The sequence below is a fragment of the Pseudopodoces humilis genome, chromosome 7 (genome assembly GCF_049639895.1).
Source record: "Pseudopodoces humilis isolate 2021_Gansu_Grassland_sample_001 chromosome 7, ASM4963989v1, whole genome shotgun sequence".
Taxonomy (NCBI): Eukaryota; Metazoa; Chordata; class Aves; order Passeriformes; family Paridae; genus Pseudopodoces; species Pseudopodoces humilis.
Window position 1 is genome coordinate 19400426 of NC_142206.1, and position 19463 is coordinate 19419888.

At 39.7% G+C, this 19463-nt stretch overlaps 1 protein-coding gene across 5 annotated transcripts in view; it reads right to left on the reverse strand.

Moving 5' to 3' along the window:
- SLC1A2 (solute carrier family 1 member 2) overlaps positions 1-19463 on the reverse strand; it is an 89323-nt gene that overhangs the window by 34588 nt on the left and 35272 nt on the right. For all 5 annotated transcript variants that reach the window (XM_088058352.1, XM_088058350.1, XM_088058351.1 and 2 more), the window contains exons 2-3: positions 1337-1476; positions 34-186 (exon numbers count right to left, since the gene is read on the reverse strand). In XM_088058352.1, coding sequence (XP_087914478.1) covers positions 34-186; positions 1337-1466 — 283 coding nt within the window. In that variant the 5' untranslated portion in view covers positions 1467-1476. The remainder of the gene's footprint in view (positions 1-33; positions 187-1336; positions 1477-19463) is intronic.

A 19463-nucleotide genomic window follows, 5' to 3' on the forward strand; every position in this document is an offset into this window, starting at 1 on the left:
CATCCTAAAGTATTTATGGCTAATGTATCTTACCTGTGATTAAACTGGAGATAATTAAAGGGAGGATCAGCATTTTTAGCATCCGCATAAGTATATCTCCTGGGAAGGCTATTAACATGATGATGTCAGGGTCAATAGGTGTTGCTAGACGAAGAAGACCCCCACACACCGCACCCAGGATAACACCTGGAAGAAGAACAAAAAAAGGAGCAGGTGGGTATCAGAAGGAACTGCCTGATGTGGAATAATCCACAGTATTTTCTTCTTTTTGAAGAAAACTTGATTCTTAGGGCTCATGGCTTATTCCTTTTTTTTGATGCTCTGCATCCTTCTCCTTGTCCTGATGTTCTCAAATCACAAACAAACTCCTCATCATTTATGTGGATAAAGGGATAAAACTTAAACCTCCTGCTCAGGATTGAGACTGTTAAAGTATAATTTAGGGAAAAAAATACCACGTCTACTTTCGTAACATGATTTTTGTGAACAGGTATTTTATGTTTACATCCAGGATGCCTTTTTTCCCCTGATCCCAACCCCAAATGTACCTGATAGCAAAGCTTCTGTTGTGATGCACAGCCACCATGATTATGAAGTACCTCTTTGATACAATGAAAAATATATGTGTATTTAAAATTTTTTCCTTGGACAGCATTAGGTATGCCTTTGAAAGGTGATCCAAGGCAAGCACTTCGGAAGTATGGGGTTTTGCAGACTGAAAATATGGAGATGGATTTGCAGATCAAGACCAGTTGCAGCTGGTTTTTCAAACAATAACAAGAGTATGTCTACAAATTTGCTGCATATGGCTGTTGGGCTTTCAGTGAAAAAGAAACAGGCAAAGAGCCAGTGAACCACAATAAAATGTCAAACTGTTCCATATTTGGAAGCTGCTAAAGCCAGAGGCAGTATTCAGGATGAGATCATGGAGCGTTGGCTTACAGCTACAGAGAGGGAAGACAACCTTAAAACCAATGAAGTGTAAACTGAGAGAAAAAAGAAAATTTTGTAGTTTTTGTCTTTTTCTTTTTCTTTTTTTTTTCAAATCACTGACAGAAAAAAAGTGTAGCGCATTCAGTTCTACTGGATGACACTGACTGGCCTTGGGGTTTAAATCACACTCCTTTCCAAACCAGATACCTCAGTGGTGTGGATTTGCTCTGTGTTGTGTCAGGAATACCCTGCTCACCTGAAATACACAAGAAGTACCCATGGGCATCCTATTCACTCTCTGGCTGTTCAGCTGGAACAGCTGAAGACCACAGGCAGAGGATGTGGTGCCACAGGAACAAATGCAGATACACACAGAATGTCCAGAGCAGCACATACAGCTTACCAAACACAGTAAGAGTCAGGAGCAGATTCCTGTGGAGGGACTGGCAGAACTGCACACATAAGTTCTTGGATCTGTGCTCCACTGGATTTAAATGACTTTCATGCATCCGGACTTCTACTTGCTTAGGCATATTGTTGGCACTAGAATAAAAAGTGAAAATCAAGTAGAAGTTATAGCACAAGATGCCAAAAGGGAAAGTCTGGATTACATCCATCATATATAACTGGGGAATCTGACGCATATTCCACCACCTCCCACATTTCATAAGCACTGCATATTTACTGCTCTGAAGAAGTCTCTGAAATGGCAATGGCGTGTCCTTCTAAAGGTGTAGCCTTCACAGTATTTTTTGTATTTGTAGTTATTTCTCAAATGGTAAAGATACAATCAGAATTAATTAACTGGACATATCATCCCAAATGTTTCCTGGGCTAAACTACTGGTATGGAGTTAAAAAACTCAGTTTCACCAAAGACCATGGCTGTTTACTAAAGTAGGAGAGACAGCTGAAGAACAGAGTTTTTATTAGCAGGAAAGTATAGATTTTAATAGCTTATTTAATTCCAACTGAGGATAATGGTTTAAAAATTATGATTTATTTGCAAAATAAAGCATTCAATAACATTTTGATTAATCTTTTGAAAACATTTAATTTCAACATTAACATTTTATTTTAATATAATCAAAATGTTGAGCTCAAGAGAATACTTTTAACTTGGTTGTAATGAGACTTGAACAATTGCCACTGAAAACTGGTCAGAAAACTATGCATTTCCCAAGAAAACCTTCGGTCTGGCAATGGCTAGAGGAAAAAGCTTTTTTACTAACTCTGGCTTATATCTGAGGAAGTGTGTAGTGGGTTGATGCTGGCTGGATGCCAGGCACCCACCAAAGCTGCTTGTTCACTCCCCTCTGCAGCTGGAGAGGGGAGAGAAAATTAAACAAAGGGCTCATGGGTTGAAATACAGACCGGGAGAAATTGTTCATCAAATACCGTCACGGGAAAAACAGTCTCAGCTTGGGGATATGAGTTCAGTTTATTACTAACAAAGAGCAGGATAATGAGAAGTGAACTAAGTCCTTAAGAACACCTTCCTGCCACCCCTCCCTCCAACCCCAACGATGCAAGGAGACAGGGCACGGGGGCTGTGGTCAGTTCATCACCCGGAGCTTCTCCCACTGCCAGGGGAGAGGAGTCCTTCCCCTGCTTCACCACGGTGTCCCTCCCACAGGAGTCAGTTCTCTGTGAACTCCTCCAGTGTGGCTCCATCCCACGAGCAGCACTCCTGCCAAAACTGCTGCAACGTGAGTCCCTCCCACAGGCACACAGTCTTCCCAAAACTGCTGTAGCATGAGTTCCTCCCATGGGCAACAGTGCCCCTCAAAGTGTTGCAGTGTGGGTCCCTCTTACACAGGGTGCAGTCCTTCAAGGACAGGCTGCCTCAGAGTGGGAACAGGGCCCCTCTCTGCATGGGGCTCCTCCATGGGCTGCAGGTGGATCTCTGCATCTCAATGGATCCCCATGGGCTGCAGGGCCACAGCTGCCTCAGCACGGCCATCACCACTGGCTGTAGAGGAATCCCAGCTCCAGTGGCTGGAGCACCTCCTCCCTCTCCTTCTCCACTGCCCTTGGTGTCAGCAGAGCTGTTCTCACATGTTCTCACCCCACTCTTCTCTGGCCACAGTTACATCTGTGCAATAAGGACTTCTTTTTCTTTTTCTTAAATTCGTTATCACAGTGGCATTACCACCATCCTTGACTGTCCCAGCCTTGGCCAGCGGCACATGCATCTTTGGAGCTGCCAGGGATTGGCTCTCGGGAACATGGTGGAAGCTTCCAGCAGCTTCTCACAGAAGTCACCCCGTGCCCCCCCACTACCAAAAGCAGGCCATACAAACCCAAAACAAAGTGATACACACATAAATGCAGGCCTGAAAAAGTCATACCTCAACTTTTCTCAGTAGCTGAGAAATTGTTAGCAATAGGCTCCCTTTTTATATACAAAATATTAAAATGTATTGAAAAAAAACCTAAAAACACTACTATGAATCAAACATTTCCCCTAAAAGTTAAGGCTGTGTAAATATGAGAAATAGGTAAACAAAAAAAAAAATGTTATTACCAAGAAAATTATATTTGTTGAGATCTGGTTTTATGTCAGATTAAGACAAGATTTTAGAAAATCTTCTACAACAGTAGACTGAGGTTTACAGGCCTCAAACAGGTCTGAAAAGTTATATAAAGGTTCTCATGAACACCCATTGTCTCATCTCACCCCCATGAATCAAAACTTTTTTACTTTAATATTGTACAGATTGTTGTCTTTGTAAGTTTTTCAACAGGAAGTTATTAGACTTGTAATAAGAATCCAGTCATTTTGATGCATTTTGATTTCTACAATTTTCCCTTTCAAACTGAAAACTGCATTTCTTTCCATTACACTTGATGGCTTAAAAAATAGCACCATTTGGAAATGCATTAGGAAACTATTCCTTCTTCTTGTTAAAGGGGGAAAAACCCCTCCAAGTGTTGTAATCTTTATTCTGCAATTTTAAAAATATTTCACAACAGTGGTCACAACAAAATGTGCTGCTTACAGTGAAATAACAAAGAATGCCAGTGAACATTCTGACAGCTCAAATGTGAGGCTTGCCTGCTTCTTGAAGACTTATCCGTGCAAGTATCAGAGATATGTAAGGATTAGCCAGGGGATGATGTGCACCACTTGAGGAATTAAAAGAAAGATAAGACTGTCTGCAGTTTTCATGCACATGGGCCCCAAAGCCATGAAATCACCGGTGGAAATGTGCCAAAACCCCAAGGAACTTGGGGTCCAAACTCTGCAACTGAGGATTACAACTAGTTTCACTTGCACTCCAAACATGAATATGTAACTTGTTCTGACCTATTATTCACTACAGGTTAATTATATGTTCCTCAGAAACGCTGAAATATGGACTGCTGAAACTAATTCAAAAGAAAACCTTGGAGTCTTGCTCACTAGTAAATAATTGGGTGGAACTGAAATGAATCAGCAAACAGAAGTACTTGATGATTTTACTTTGGGCTAATCTTAGTTTGGTTTCCTGGAACCTTTTCCACTTTTCAAAGTTTTACACTCTCCACCTTTTCAAGATTGTAGATGAACCTTCAGCATGGACTGAAATTCTGATGAGTATGGACTTTATAAAGAAAAAAAACACAGTAGGAAAATACACTAACTGTGCACCCATGTTACAAAAAGTGATGACAGATGAATATCAGAACATGAAAAATCGTACCATAAAGAATCTAGCACTGCTTTTCAACAACAAGATATTTATAGCTGGACCAGGGAGGAAGTATTGTTCAGGCTTTTGACTATTTAGTGGGAGGAGAGGAGGAGAAAAAATAGTGAAATATAAACCTTCTGTGAAGGTTAAGAGAAGCTTCTTACCTAGCACATGACAAAACCTGAATTACTAGAAGAGGAAAATCTGTTTGTCTCAGTCACAGAAATTAATTTTTGTCTTATGGACTGAGACATCATCTCCTTGTGCCGGCTTTGTGCCTCTATTTGCATCTTGTAATGATACCTAGCTCCAGAAGTATGCAGAATTTTTTCACCTGAAACCTGCAGTCACACAATGAGATAACTACAAGAAGTGCCTGTTGAAGTCAATGGAAGATGCACAGATATAAGTCAGGACAGAGTATGGGCCCCTACAAATCAGATCCCCCCGGATCTGTTCTACTCCTCTGCTGTCTCCCACTGACACTGCACACTCACATGCACAGCTTTCTTCATACCCTGAAGGCCACAGGGCCATGTTAAAGCATTCAGGGAAGGGACTTAAACATGTATAAGGCTTTCTTCTGCTTCACACTTTCATGCTGATGGAAAAAAATGAATGCATGATGGAGTGGAGCTTGACTACACCCCAGCTCATGGGCAGTGCTGTACTCAAGTACAAAGCCAGAGATGAACCAACAACCAGAGGCCCTCCTACACAACTGAACACCCTTAATTTAATCTCAATGTTAATGGTACCTCTGTACATAGGTAAGAATCACAGAACAGTGAAGAACACATTTTAGCAGCTGTGATCTCTCAAATGTGCAAATTATTACCTTAGTTAAATAAACCATTATTCCATTGTGCTGAGCTTCTATGGTTATTCAAACAATGGACCCTTTCTGAATGCTTATCTGAAACCCATCCGACCAAAACATCTTTTAGTCTAACTCCACTGAGGCCAGAACGTAAAGACATAAATTAATTCTGTTCATTATTTTCTTATGTCATTGTGACAAGCAGACAAACAGCTAAGCTCCAAAAGAGGTCCACAGAGAACTCATAAGTACCAAGACCTTCAAAGACAATACTGCTAACTACAGATGCTTAATAACACTGTCAGGATTTCTGAAAAATGAACCAAATATTGGAAAATAAGTAGTCAAGTAGTCACGTGAAACAGCAGATCATACCAAACAGCACATACCAAGAGCTAGAAATATGTTGTAGCCTTTGAATAATTTAGCAGGATGTTCTGCTTAGCTCTGTCACCTACCCTTCTCCCTTTCTAGGCAGCTTTCCCTAGAAAAGGGAGAAACTCCTTTGAGCCCAGGAGATTTGATTTTATTTACCTTAGTAGAGTATAGAACTGCCCCAAAATGAACAATCTATATTTTCACTGATTTCAAATATGCTTTACCCATACAATGTGATACATAAGTGCATTATTAGAACTTAGTATCAGAATTAAATTTCAGTTTTAATCCCTTTTAAGGGGTTTTACTCCCTTTTACTCCCTTGCCTAAATAATCCAGAAGTTAGCTACTGTTCTTCATCTTCACCATATGTACAAGGTACAAGAAAAAGAATTTGTCCATAAGCATTTGAATTAACATTATCTATATATTTACAGATAGTTTTGCATGTAAGATATACAGTGCTATATGAGATAATTTATTTATCTGCACTTTTAAGGCTATAGCCTGTTTCTCTTGTTGGCTGCTACACATAATGTGCCAAAATGCAGGAAAATAATTTATTAAAGCACTAAGGTCCCTGGTATTTTTTGATCCTATTTCCTCCTCTGGTTTTCTCTCAGTTCCCTCTGGAATAATCTGCTCTCTGTATCTCTTCAACTTATTCTTTCTTTCTTGTATTCAAACTAAAGTTTCTATGACCAAAAGGCTGGGGGGGACTGTTGGCTTTTCCTTGGTGTCCTGGCTACCAAATATAACTCCTTTCCTCACAAAGGTTAAGAGTTAATGATTTACACAGTGCTTGAGTGACAATGCCGTTTTATTTTCAGTCAGGAAAAGAACTCTCCATTTTCCCAAATACTCCTCCACCTTGGCATAAACCTAGATTACAGACTAGAGGGAAAAAATAGTCTTTCATTTATAGAAAAATGTAGGCAAAGACCATAACAAGGCTACTGAAAACAGATGTTGGGTACAAGGTAAATTAACAGAGATCATGTTTATTCTGTTCAAGGTATTTCAGCTCTGTCAGTTAATCAAGCAGGTATTCTCAGTATAAAAGTCTGCTTTGTTTTGTAGCAATTACTTTAATCGAGGTAGCAAGAGCTGTACTTGAGAAAACAACCTTGGACAGACAGGCTTAAGATCAGGGTTTAAGAATATCTCTTGAGCTATGTGTTTGTTGTCGAACCAAGCACTGGTCTCTTCTGAAGCAATGAGTAAATAGCAGCTATAAAAGTACAATTGTTTCTAGAAGGACTGGTCTTCTTAAGGAAAGAAGAAAAAAAAGAGGAGGCATAGAAAGTTGAATCAGCTTTTTTGACCTCAGAATAAAAAGTGAATGGACTGCAAATCTCGTCTGCCAATTCCACAGTACCTAGACAAGTGGTTCAAACGTAGCTGGAGTTCAAAAGCCATGGCAAAAATGGTATGATGAAGTTTGGTGGACAGTGATTCCTCACTGACAAAGCTCCTCCTAGCAATAAGTGGGGTTGCATGGGAGTAAATGAGAGCTTAATATGTCCTGAAGAATATTTGCTAGCAGTGAATCTTGGATCAGGGTTGTATCTTTCCCCCTTTCCCTGGAAAGGCAGTATAACATTGATTATAAAGGATTACATGCTGTATTCATGACAGGGAGAGGGAGTATGGATCTGCTCCACCCCATGAGCAGTTCACTCCTGTCTCATATGTAGAAAAAGGTGTGCTCTGGTTGCTAGATAAAAGACAAGTGACTAGGAAAACTTATGGAACATCACCAGAACAAAAGGGATTTCACTAGCTGGATGGAAGGAGTCCAAACTGTTTGCCACAACTCTTCTGAGATTAGGGCCTAAGCATGAGTTCACCAAGAAACTTCTAGTTTGAGTTCAAACAGTGTTTTCTGCTGCTTAAATTAATTGTATCACAGCAAGAGCTGCTGAGCTTCTTTAGGGAGACAGCCTGAGACTATATTGTCTCACTGTGCCATGCCATGTGCTATAGTTTGAGGGTTTAATTTCTTATATTAGATACAGTTTTCAAACCACACTGGAAATGGTAAAGCTCAGCATACAGAGCCAAAATATATCAGGCCATGCAGGTGAAACAGCTGAAATAGTTTTATTGTGGAAAACACACGTTAGCTTTTGCATCACTCTTGCTATGTAATGTTAGGTGTTAAATGTTGCATTATATATCAGTAAAATAGTCTGGTCAGGTCTCAGCTTCTGCACAAAAATAAAAAAATGTGCAAAACCAAAACCACGAAACTACAAACAAGGGTAACATAAGCTTCTGCATTAACAAGGGTTTTAAGCTGCTTGCTGCCACTAAGCCCTTCTATTGAATTTTAACTGTATTGTGTAGGCTTTTTTTCTTCTTATTTGTGAGACATTAATGAATTCTGAGTGGAAATTTACTATGGAGCCTGATTTGGCCTAGGGACTGGTATTACAAGCAACATCCTGAAGTATGACTTGCCTTTTTGTAGCAGGAAAAATAACTTTTCTCCCAGGAACAATTTACAGCCATTTTGTTTCCTCTGAGTTATCATTTCCTGTACATGCTGTGAGTTTAATATAATCATATGAGTGAGTTTAATCACAAGCATATCTGAACAACCAGGGGATCAAGCCCAGCCAGTATGGTCTTATGAAATTCAGGTCCTTCTTGACCAACCTGATCTCCTTCTATGACAAGGTGACCAACTCAATGGATGAAAGAAAAGCTGTAGATGTTGTCTACATGCATTTAAGTAAAACCTTTGACTCCATTTCCCACAGTATCCTGGAGAAGCTGGCTGCTTGTGGCTTGAGCGGGTGCACTATTCGCTGGGTCAAAAACTGGCTGGATACCAGGCCTAGAGATGGTGGTGATGGGAGTTAAATCCAGCTGAGAGCTAATCACCAGTGGCATTCCCCAAGGCTCAGTCCTGTTTAATATCTTTATCAATGATCTGGATGAGTGTTCCCTCAGTCAGCTCACAAATGACATCAGGCTGGGTGGGAGTGTTGATCTGCTGGAGGGCAGGAAGGCTCTGCAGAGGGATCTGGGCAGGCTGGATCAATGGGACAAATCCAGTTGTGTGAAGTTCAACAAGGTGAGTTGCTGGGTCCTGGGGCCCTTGGGTCACAACAACCCCCTTGCAAGGCTTGGGCAAAGTGGCTGGAGAGATGCCCTGTGGAAAAGGACCTGGAGGTTTTGGTTGACAGCAGCTGAACGTGAGCCAGCCGTGCCCAGGTGGACAAGAAGGCCAATGGCATCCTGGCCTGTATCAGCAATAGTGTGGCCAGCAGGACCAGAGCAATGGTTGTCCCCTGTACTCAGTACTGATTAGGCCATGCCTCAAACATGGTGTTCAGTTTCAGGCCTCTCACTACTAGAAAAACATTGAGGTCCTGGAATATGTCCAGGGAAGGGCAATGGAGCAGGTGAAGGGGCTGGAGCACAAGTCTTGCGAGGAACAGCTGAGGGAGCTGGGGTTGTTTAACCTGCAGAAAAGGAGGCTCAGGGGTGATCTTATCACTGCCCAGAACTGCCTGAAAGGAGGCTGTAGCCAGGTGAGGGTTGGTCTCCCAAGTAACTACGGATAAAACAATCTAAATGGCCTCAAGCTGCATCAGTGGAGGCTTGGATTAAAAATCTGGAAAACTTTCCTCACCAAAAAGCATTGGAACAGGCTGCCCAGGGAAGTGGTTGAGTCACTACCCCTGGAGTTATTTAGTGTAGATGTGGTACTTAGGGACAAGGTCTGGGGGAGGAGTCGGCAATGAAGGTTTAACAGTTGGACTCAGTGATCTTAAAGGCCTTTTCCAACCTAAATAGTTCTATGATGCTCCAATTATATATTCAAATATCTAATCAGCAGCATCCTTATTGAACTTGAGAAGAACAGTGGTCCGTGTGACCTGACTTCTTACTCTGATTTAGTTACATGAGAGTTACAGCTCTCTCTTCTGATTTTTTTAAACTATTGTTCCATGAGATCGTTTAAGAAAACAACTCTTCATGATCTGAGTTTGCAGTTGTTAAATTTATGCTACGTTTGTGCTTTTAAAACCCTATTAGAATTGTCATGAGATTTCTATTCATTAAATGCTTCCTTTAACAGTTTCTGCAGCTTTTAAATTTTGCTCAGGAAGCTTAATTGCCTTGTAGAGAGAGAGGGTAGTCTATAGGCCACTTGATAGCAAGAGCAAAGGAAAATTAAATGTAACATCACACAATTTTTTTACAAGTGTATGATCTTTTTTTCCATATCTATCCAGGTCTTTTCACAAATATATATCACTGTGGAAAAGAGACTTTTTTCTCCCTTTCAAGGTTTCTTTATGTCTGACTGACTAATGTATTGACTTATTTATTAACTGGGCTGCAGCATTACATCTGAATAATGAGAGAGGTAAAGATGATGGATCTGTCAGGCAGGAATTCTTTTCTATTCATAATCACACATCCTATGGCCACATACATGGCTTTCAATAATCTCTTTAGATAGATGCAATGCATGGATAATGCCTTTTCCTATGCTCAATTTTTCTTCCTGACTTACACCTTAGATTCCATGAAGCATTTCAAAGCATGTTGTATGGAAAAGAATATTAGTCTTTATGGAGAGTTTATGAACTGAAGTTCACTTTCCATGGAACCCTGCACCATAAAACCACATGAAGCCAACAGAACACACCGAATCACATGGATTTTGTTAGAAAGAAGATAAGTGTATTTTATACAGACCTCCATACCTAGAAACTCCTTGGAAGTGTCAGGTAGATAGGGATAAAGCAACCAGGATGACACCTAGGTGTTAGAAACGATGAAAGGTATAAATTTCTGCAGTAAGTTGCAAAAGGGGAGATGTGTAACACCACCTGTGTACTCACTGCATGGTGGGTCTGATGGAAGGGGGCCATGGGAAGCTTTACAGGTGTCCTTCCATGTGACAGCCATTTGGGACCCTGCAGAGCACTGCCTTCAGGCATCTGCTACCTAATCTTATAAAAACCTGACCTGAACACCTCAAAGAGAGTGTGTATTGGAGTGAATGAGTTAACATACACTTATTAACATGAGTTAATAAGTGTTGTGACAAAGCCTGATGGAAAAAGATTAAGCTACAGTTTCTAACAACAAAGCTAAGGTAGTTATTCAGACCTCACACAGACAAGTGTCCTTCAAGTGGAAGTAGGCTTCCACGGTCCCTGGCAAGATTCAGATTTAGTCTGTATTTCAGACTTTAGAGGGATATCAGTTCTATATGCAAGAAGGGCCACCAGTTTGTTTTTTGTTTGGAATAAACAAGCATTTCTATCTCCAGGGATTCCATTCTATGCATCATTCAGAGGCTAAAGCAACAAAGTGTGGTTTAGAACAGACAGTATAACACCTACCATAAAGATGATCATTTATTTATGTAACAATGCACACGTGGAATATCTGCCAATTTGCTGATAGGGCTTTATAGTGGTGTAACTTCCTGGGACTGTGCATACTTCATTACCCAAGAATTATTTAGTGAGGCTGAGATGAAGAATTAAGGATGAATCTTATTATTATCATCATGGCAAATTATACAATAACAGTGTGCTTTGTGCAAGAAGTTATTTCCTTACATCCTCAGAAACTCTGAAACAAGTAAAATCATGACCTTGCATTTGCTTCTACTTGGGGTGTGCCAGGCAGCACAAAGAAAAAGGCTACGAAATTACTGGGGATTAGCATAGTTTTCAAGGGCACTAAGCAAAGATTAAGCCAGTGAGAATGTGAGAAGACCAGAAACATAGCAGCTCCTAGACATGGTGGCTAGGGACAAAAAGGAGTAGAAGAGTGGGGGTTTTGTTTAATTCAGAATAGTCCACAGAATGAGAGACTGATCAAGGAGCTCTGACTGAGATAGCAGGAACTAGTCATGAGAAGGGGAAACAAAATGCAGTTTCTCCTATGAATTTATTTCTTGAGTAATGGCTCTTGAAGGCCTTCTTTTCCTGAAGTAAATTGTCTCAGGTTTGTGTGACTATAGGTGTCCACACCAGTGATTTTTGACCACATCAGTCACGTGGAAAAAATTTATAGCGGCCATGTAACTCCCCCAGCCATGGCTGAAGTAGTGCATCAGAATTCTACAACTAAGCAAGTCCTAACTAAATCTGAACACAGTTATTACCATTCATCTAGACACCATTAGGGATAAAAGGATGCAGTCTCAATTGCTTAGTTTATTTTCTCACCAAATCTGTGTATTAACTATTTATTTTAAAAGTACGATGCATATTAATGAGAAGAAAAAACCCAAAAAATTGGGAAAGCCTTCCATGCCCATCCCATCATGACAGTTGTTCTTGGTATCTACTTTGAAAATTCCCTGTAGTTTCCTGTGAAAATGCCCATCTATCATCTAATGCCTCAGGAGTCTTACTCCTGTTGTGCTGTAAAATTCCAAGTGATTTCAAAACAGTTCCAAATTATCTTCCAGCTAAAAACACTGACCACAGGTATTACTGCTTTAACCTGCAAATGAAAGTTCCATCTCATGCTTTAGAATCTACATATCCAACAAAGTGCTTCTGAAAGTACTGAAAGATCTTTACTTTCTGTTTTCTGAGAAATGACTGAATAGTGCTAGGATTTCTATGCACATTCAGTCAGAAGACTAGAAAAATCAAGATTAACAAACCCGACCATCAGAGCTACTCTCCAACAGCCAGTGGCAGAGGTCTGATAGCTGACCTTTCACATTGCAATATTTTCCTCTAAATGCTGCAAAGTGCAAAGATAGATACAATTTTGACATGGCTTCAGATAATAAAAAGCATCCAAAAACTCAGTAAAAAATGCATTCATTTCCATGAGATGTTTGTCAATAAGCCAGCACGTAACAGTGCATCCAGCACTAATTCTGTTTGAAAACATTCCTCAGTGCTTCCTGTGGGGAAAAGCTCTCTTCCAGAAACCATTGTGGACAGAGTCAGAAACTGCACAAGAGCAACTACTAAGAAGCCTACGAGAAAACAGTTGAACTTCTATGCAGAAAATGTCAGAATTTGAATTAGTGTATGAAAATTCCAAGTCCCAATTTGCTCCTACGTACCCAAATGGATATTAATTCTCCTGAGTACAGATAATGGTCTTTCTCAGCTGTTCTCCAAAATCTGACTTACAACTAAAAAGATAGTAATTTACTACAGCAATCTCTGAGTGCCAGAAACTTCGACGAAAGTGCAGAAGTCTTATAGCATAATATTATAAACAGATTGTATTTGTTCACCAGTGCAGTATCACCTCACAGGGTGAAAAGAAATAAAGAAGACATTTTAAGCTTTTTCTCTCACCATATGACATATTTAGCTCAAAATGTGTCCCATTCAAGAAACTCCTTGCCATTCTTTTCTCTTATTTATTTCTTTAGCTTTTCTTACCTAGAATGCCTACTTTTCTTTTAATGTCGCTACACTTTTATTATAGCCAGATATTCATACTGCTTTCATCACAACTACTGCTCCAACAAAATTGCTTTGTCCAAACTGCTCATGTTCCTTGAAACATATCTCAACAAAAATTACCTGGGCTGGGCCCTAAAAAAGTGAAGAAATTTAGATTTGAAGGCATACTAAGTCCCTGTAGTATGTTAAAGAGATTATAGAAAAATCACGTGTAGCATAACAGAGTCACTTGGGATAGAGTTTAAAAAGAGAACTCCGCGTGCTCCTTGAAGGAGCATTTGTGATCGCACACAGCAAGCTTTAAAGAGTGCATGCCATCTACTGGACTCAAAAAGACTTCTTACAGAGGAAGTCCTAAAAAGCAGCAATGACTTTCACCTAGTGTAAAGCATCTTCTTTGTTTCATGTGCCTTTGTAATTAGGGTTTGAAGCCTTTTTTTCATACTGTGCCTTTAAAATAAATGGAAAACAGTAGTAACCACACTTTGACCACAATCTTGTGAAAGGAGGAAAATTTCCTATTCACATGGACTAGTTAGTTATTCTAGTAGCTGCATGAAATGGAATGGACATTCAGATAAACAGGTTGCTCAGGTGATCTGCTTCTATTGTTCTCTTACTAACATATCAGAGATGTCTGTTGGGAAGCTACACCCAGAAAACCCATTGTATTAATGTGGGAACTCATAAATGCAAAATAGCTTTCAGAAGGTAGGTATATTTAAGATTATGGACCTGAAGATGGGTGATTGGGTTCCTTTCTACCTTAAACATGTGATGCCCTCAGCGCATGCACCACTCCATCAAAGGATCTGCCTGTCTCCCCCAGACACTCATTACACTCATTTTATAGACGCAAAAGACTGGAGAGAATTTCATCAATAGCAGGAACAAGATTATTTTTGGCATTCCATAAGTCTCTATTCTAACAAGGCATTTCCTTGAATACTTTATTTTTCTTGCTTATTTAATATTGTCCAGTGGACTGCAGCACGACTTGGAGTAGCCTCAACTGAAATACTGCAGTTGAGCTTGGTGGTCTTCTTAGATGCTTCCCTTCAACACAGAGCAGCACTGTTTCAGTGTCAAAGACAAATATTCATATCCAAAACTAGCGAGGTTCAACAGCGGCTTGCCTTTCTGTGAGCTGCTGAACTTGGTTTTCTGCATGATACAACTACTGCCACTGCATAAGGATCCAAGAGTTTCTGTGAAAACTAGGATGGATTTTCTAACCTTGGCCAAATTCAAAATGGAAACTTGAATTTTTCAGTTACTGGAAACCTAAAATGGCTAATTTTCCTGTTATTCCATGGTCTTTTAATATGAAGAGTGAAGCAGGTAAAACTAGACGGGTCATTTAACTGGGTTTGAAATCTCTGACACTGAGCAGCTCTAGATACCCAGGACAGGACTATAAGACAAGCAGGTAGCACAGTATTTCCCAAAGTACTGTCCTGGCATTTATCAGTCTGTGGGTTGACGGTTTTAAGTATTATCCAGACATAAATTGTATGAATCCTTCAATACAAAGTTAGAAGAAGTAAGCAGGACATACCACAAGCAATTTTTCCCATTCTACCTTGTGAGATCTATAATCCAGATTGGTTAAGGAGAAACCAAACCTAAAATGGCTTTTGGAATCTCTGTAGAACACACTGTAAAAATAGAAAGCTTGCAGACTTTTAGCTTAAATTATACTCATCTACATCTCCAATCATAAATTACAGAATGGTCTTAACCCAAACCACATGCACTATGTCTATGTATTCCATGGTGAATTCCAAAGCATATTATATAAACATTGTGTCTAGCAAAATGGTGATGTATGGCAGGGTGCTTTAGTCCAAGGAATAGAAAGTTTATGCCCCATAATGGACTCCCATAAGATAAATCCTAAGGCTTCTGCTGAGTTTTTACTGACAGTTCTATGAAACTCACTTGAATGTTTACCTAAAGGTGGAGCTATGGAAAATCTCATTCACTTTTGGAGGAAATTAATGCCAAGAAATAAAAAAAATCTCACACCACTAAAAGTCTAAGCAATGGATGTCTCCACACGAGTTTGAAATGGGATAGTAAAACTGTGTGAAGCACAACACTCCTCAGCTGTCACTGGCTCATCCCCAGGCCAACATTAGAGGAAATGCGCACAACTGGAGGCTCACTTTACAGCATGTCACACCCAAACATGATCTTCTGGTCTTTTAATCTAATAAAAAGAGATCTCCTGGGATACAGCTGTGTGTTAACTTGGCAGATCTACACACATCCTTAAAGTTAAGTGCATGTTTATCTGGTTGACTGAACTGGTCCCTAGCCACTGAACCACAGGAAGATTCAGCCCTAGAATTTACTAGGTGACTTCTCATAAAAAAAACCCAATTTAAAACAGTTTTAAACTGAAAACAACTGATGCCTAAATATCAAATTATAACTAATGGCTGCACATATTCTAGCTTATCTTTTTAACGATGACCAAATATTAGGTTTTTAAGTACTTATGAATGTTGAAGCTAATACTGCTTTGAAAGGGCCTAATAGTTATTTTTATTATATGTAGATCATCTAGAAAATTCTAACTATTTAGTTAGGAGGCTTTAGGGAGGTTTTAGCTTATATTGCTTTTCTTTATTGCATTTTTATTTAGTTGCTTGAAAACGTTAATAGCAAAGGACACTTGAAACAATGATTCATTGCCATTGTCCTGCTGTTTGTAGCCAGCAGTGAGCTAAGTCCCAGCTGGCCATACTGTTTCTGATTCCTGGCACTCTCACCCAAGCTCTGGTTGTCAATACAGTGACCACAGGGGTCCTCAGTGCAAGCCAGTGCACGTCTTGATCATTCACATTTACAGCTTCTTCCCCATCAGCAGATTGTTCCTTCAAAAACAACGTTCAATTGTTTTCAAAAAACAACAAAACAATTGTTCCTTCAAAAAGGGGGAGAAGCAGCCACAATGGACACGCTAAAAATACACTGGACTAGTAATGCTGTGGTTGTGTCCATTTAATCATGCTCTGAAATTAGGATGCAAAGTTTTATAGCACCTTGCAGCACTTGCTTGTTGCTTTCAGGCTCGTGTCGAAATTGCTATTAAAAATCCACAGAGTACATGACCTAGTTTTGCATCCCTGGAAACAATACAGTGTGTACTACTTTAATTGCTTGTCTTTGGCTACATATTTAGTATACAGATTTAAGTGGTAAAATTTTTAAACACTTTTGCACAACAAACCTAATTGAAGAAGAATTCTCTTCAAATGCTCTTTAAAACTCTGCTGCCCTGCCCAAGTATCCTACAGTTATGCATCTGTTTAACTTCTATTACTTTTCTGCCAGATTAACTAACAGGTGACACCCATCAAAGCACAAAATTTGTACTATTCAAATATTTTAAAAGCTCTGGAAATGAAAAATCTGTGACCATGCAATCATGTGTCTTTCCTGAGCCATCATGGAGTCACTGAGGTAACTTGAAGTTACCTCATATTTTTGTTCAATTCTCTTTCCCTTTCTCGCTGCCCAGCTTAAGTCTCATACACTAACCCTGCTACTTTCTAATTACTTAAAACTATAGGTTTTCATGGTTGCATTTACTGTAACACAAATTAACAGATCAGTCTTGCAGTTCTTGAATCACTTAACTCAGTTTCTTCTGCTGCTAATGCTTCTTTAAGCTGTTGGTGCAGCCCATTGCTTGGTGAGTGGCCAAAGCAAATATCTCCTGTGGCCTTTTGGCCACTGCATCCTTCACATGGCATTGGGCAGAGAATGTTTCAAAATACACAAGTGTCCCTTAGGACATTTACACAAGCACTGTGACCAGCCCCAAAAATGATGAGCAAGCTCATTCAGCTGACAGAAACCAGAAGATTCATCAAAATCGAAGTATTTTCTCCTGAGAAAATATCAAAGGATTAACTTCTTGAAGAGGAGCCCTCAGCATTTTCTCTGACCAATTTCTCTCCCTGTCTCATCTCCTTCATCTGTCCCTGCTCCTCTCCTCCACAGCAGCAGGTGGCCATTCCCCATTCCTTGCTGTCCCCACCACCTGCCTGCAGAGCAACTCCAGCTGTGCCATGCTGCACATGCAGGCAGGCTTCCCAGAACTCGGGTAAAAGTCACCTTCTAGAAGTGTATGAGAATGACATTTTGAAAAATTTAAAGCCAGAACCAATGCATCACTCCTCTTACCATAATTACTACATTTATTATATTTCTTGACAGGTTCACTTGAACCTTCAAGGGGCAAAAGCACAGTTTGTTTCAACTGCTTGCAGCAAACTCTCATTACCAGTTGCCATAAAGATAAATTCCATCGGAACAAATACTGTCTTCAGCTTTCCTAACATGTTATGAAGTTTTACTTTTAGCAGATTTCAGAAGGGTTTTGCCTGGCAATCACAGCACCACCTACAAAGAGAAATATCTCTTCTCCCTCTGGGTACACAGCAGAAGCCTACTGGAGCTGAATGGGCACACCTTTTGCTGGTAAAAAAATGGTGCGTTTTTTCTAAAACAAGCACTTTATGTATTGATGTATAGTATCAGAAGGCAAACTGGAATGCAGGAAAATCCAATTTCCTAAGAACTTCATGGAGATCAAATTTTATCCCAGACTAATGTAAATTTGGGGACACCAATGAACTCCTCTATAGTTTTTCTATCCTGGGCTTTAATTGACAGGTGGCAATGAAATAATTTCATAAAACACTTCCCTTTATTTTAACCATGGATTTATTCCTATTCTGCCTCCTTCTTCATTATTCTGCTTTAAAACTCTTCAGCAACTGAAGCTTAAAACACTTAATGGAAAAAACAATCTTTAGCTGATACAGGAGGCCATGATTCTTTTTGTAACCGGAACAGCACAAGGGTCCCATTTCAGAAGGAAGAAAACTCATCTGAAATTACCCAAATAGTCTCACACACCCACCTTTAGAGTGACAGGTGCTAGAAAATATGATTTATGCTGGAGGTACGCTCCCTGCAGCTGTTTTGACTCCCCACAGTGGTTTGAGAGCTGGTGTAGACTTGCAGAAGGCAGCAGAGGCTTGGGCAGAGCAGCACCTCACACCATCACTCTTGCTGGTGCCACAAGTCCAAGTTACCTACCAGGCCTTTCCACCACAAGCCAAACAGCTGGTGAGAACCACAATTAATGACCTCTGCATGTTTGCCTCTGGCTCTCAGTCATTTGACCACTTCCATGGCAAAGACTAATGCAAAACATTTTTACACACTTAACTTTACCCATGCATTTCAATATTGCCTTGCCTGCTAATTTATTAGTAGCACAAATAATGACTCACAGGTGTTTTGCAAGGGATTATTTATAACAGAAAGCATAGGTGCTCAAGGAGAAAATACATTCTTCACCTACAGTTAAAAATAAACATGAAACATGAACAGTAAGGGTGAACAAATATGGCATAGGCAGGTAAGTACAAAAATACACAAGAGAGCAAAGCTATAAAATAAGGACTTAACCTGTTGTATTCATGTATGGAATCTGACCTTTGAATGAAAATATAGAATCTGTGCATTTTGACTGCATATTTTTAACAAATAAAAACCTTCTCAGCATCTCTTTCTTTTAGTTACTTATCTCTAGAAACATGGAACTTGACTATCCTATTAGAATTGCTTAGCACTAATAATATCAAAGGCCACAGGATGCCATAACCTATTACACAGTTTCCTGTGTTGTTTATATGAAGAAAAAGCCCACTATTCTGATTGCTCTCCCTCCTCTCACACAGGACTTGGTTAAAAACAACTTGGCTTGTTACTGCACTTGCAGAAGTGTGTTACAGACTGTCTGGTATGATGAAATGCACACCTGCACTAGCAGAAAATCTTATTTTAAAGTCATTAAATGGAAAATCGGCTGGCTTTGTTAACACAGTATTTTTATAGTACGGACACAGTTTTGTGAAACATGTTAAATCCAGTAGTGTTTTTACCTTCAAGTAAGTTTTATCTGCACGTAGCATAAAAGAAGGTGAAGGCTGGGAAAATCCAGCAGAATGTTACTACAATTTTTAACGGTGAAGTAACACACCTGGTATCCATTACCCCATAAATAAGTCTTCTGCCACTCATTTCATTGTCCCTGGTAACATCTGCTTATTTCGCCTCTCTTCTCATTTCTTGCTTTATATGAAAGAAGTGTTATTATCATTACAACTGTGTAAGATGGACACCATCTAATTGAAAGGGGATGTCCCTT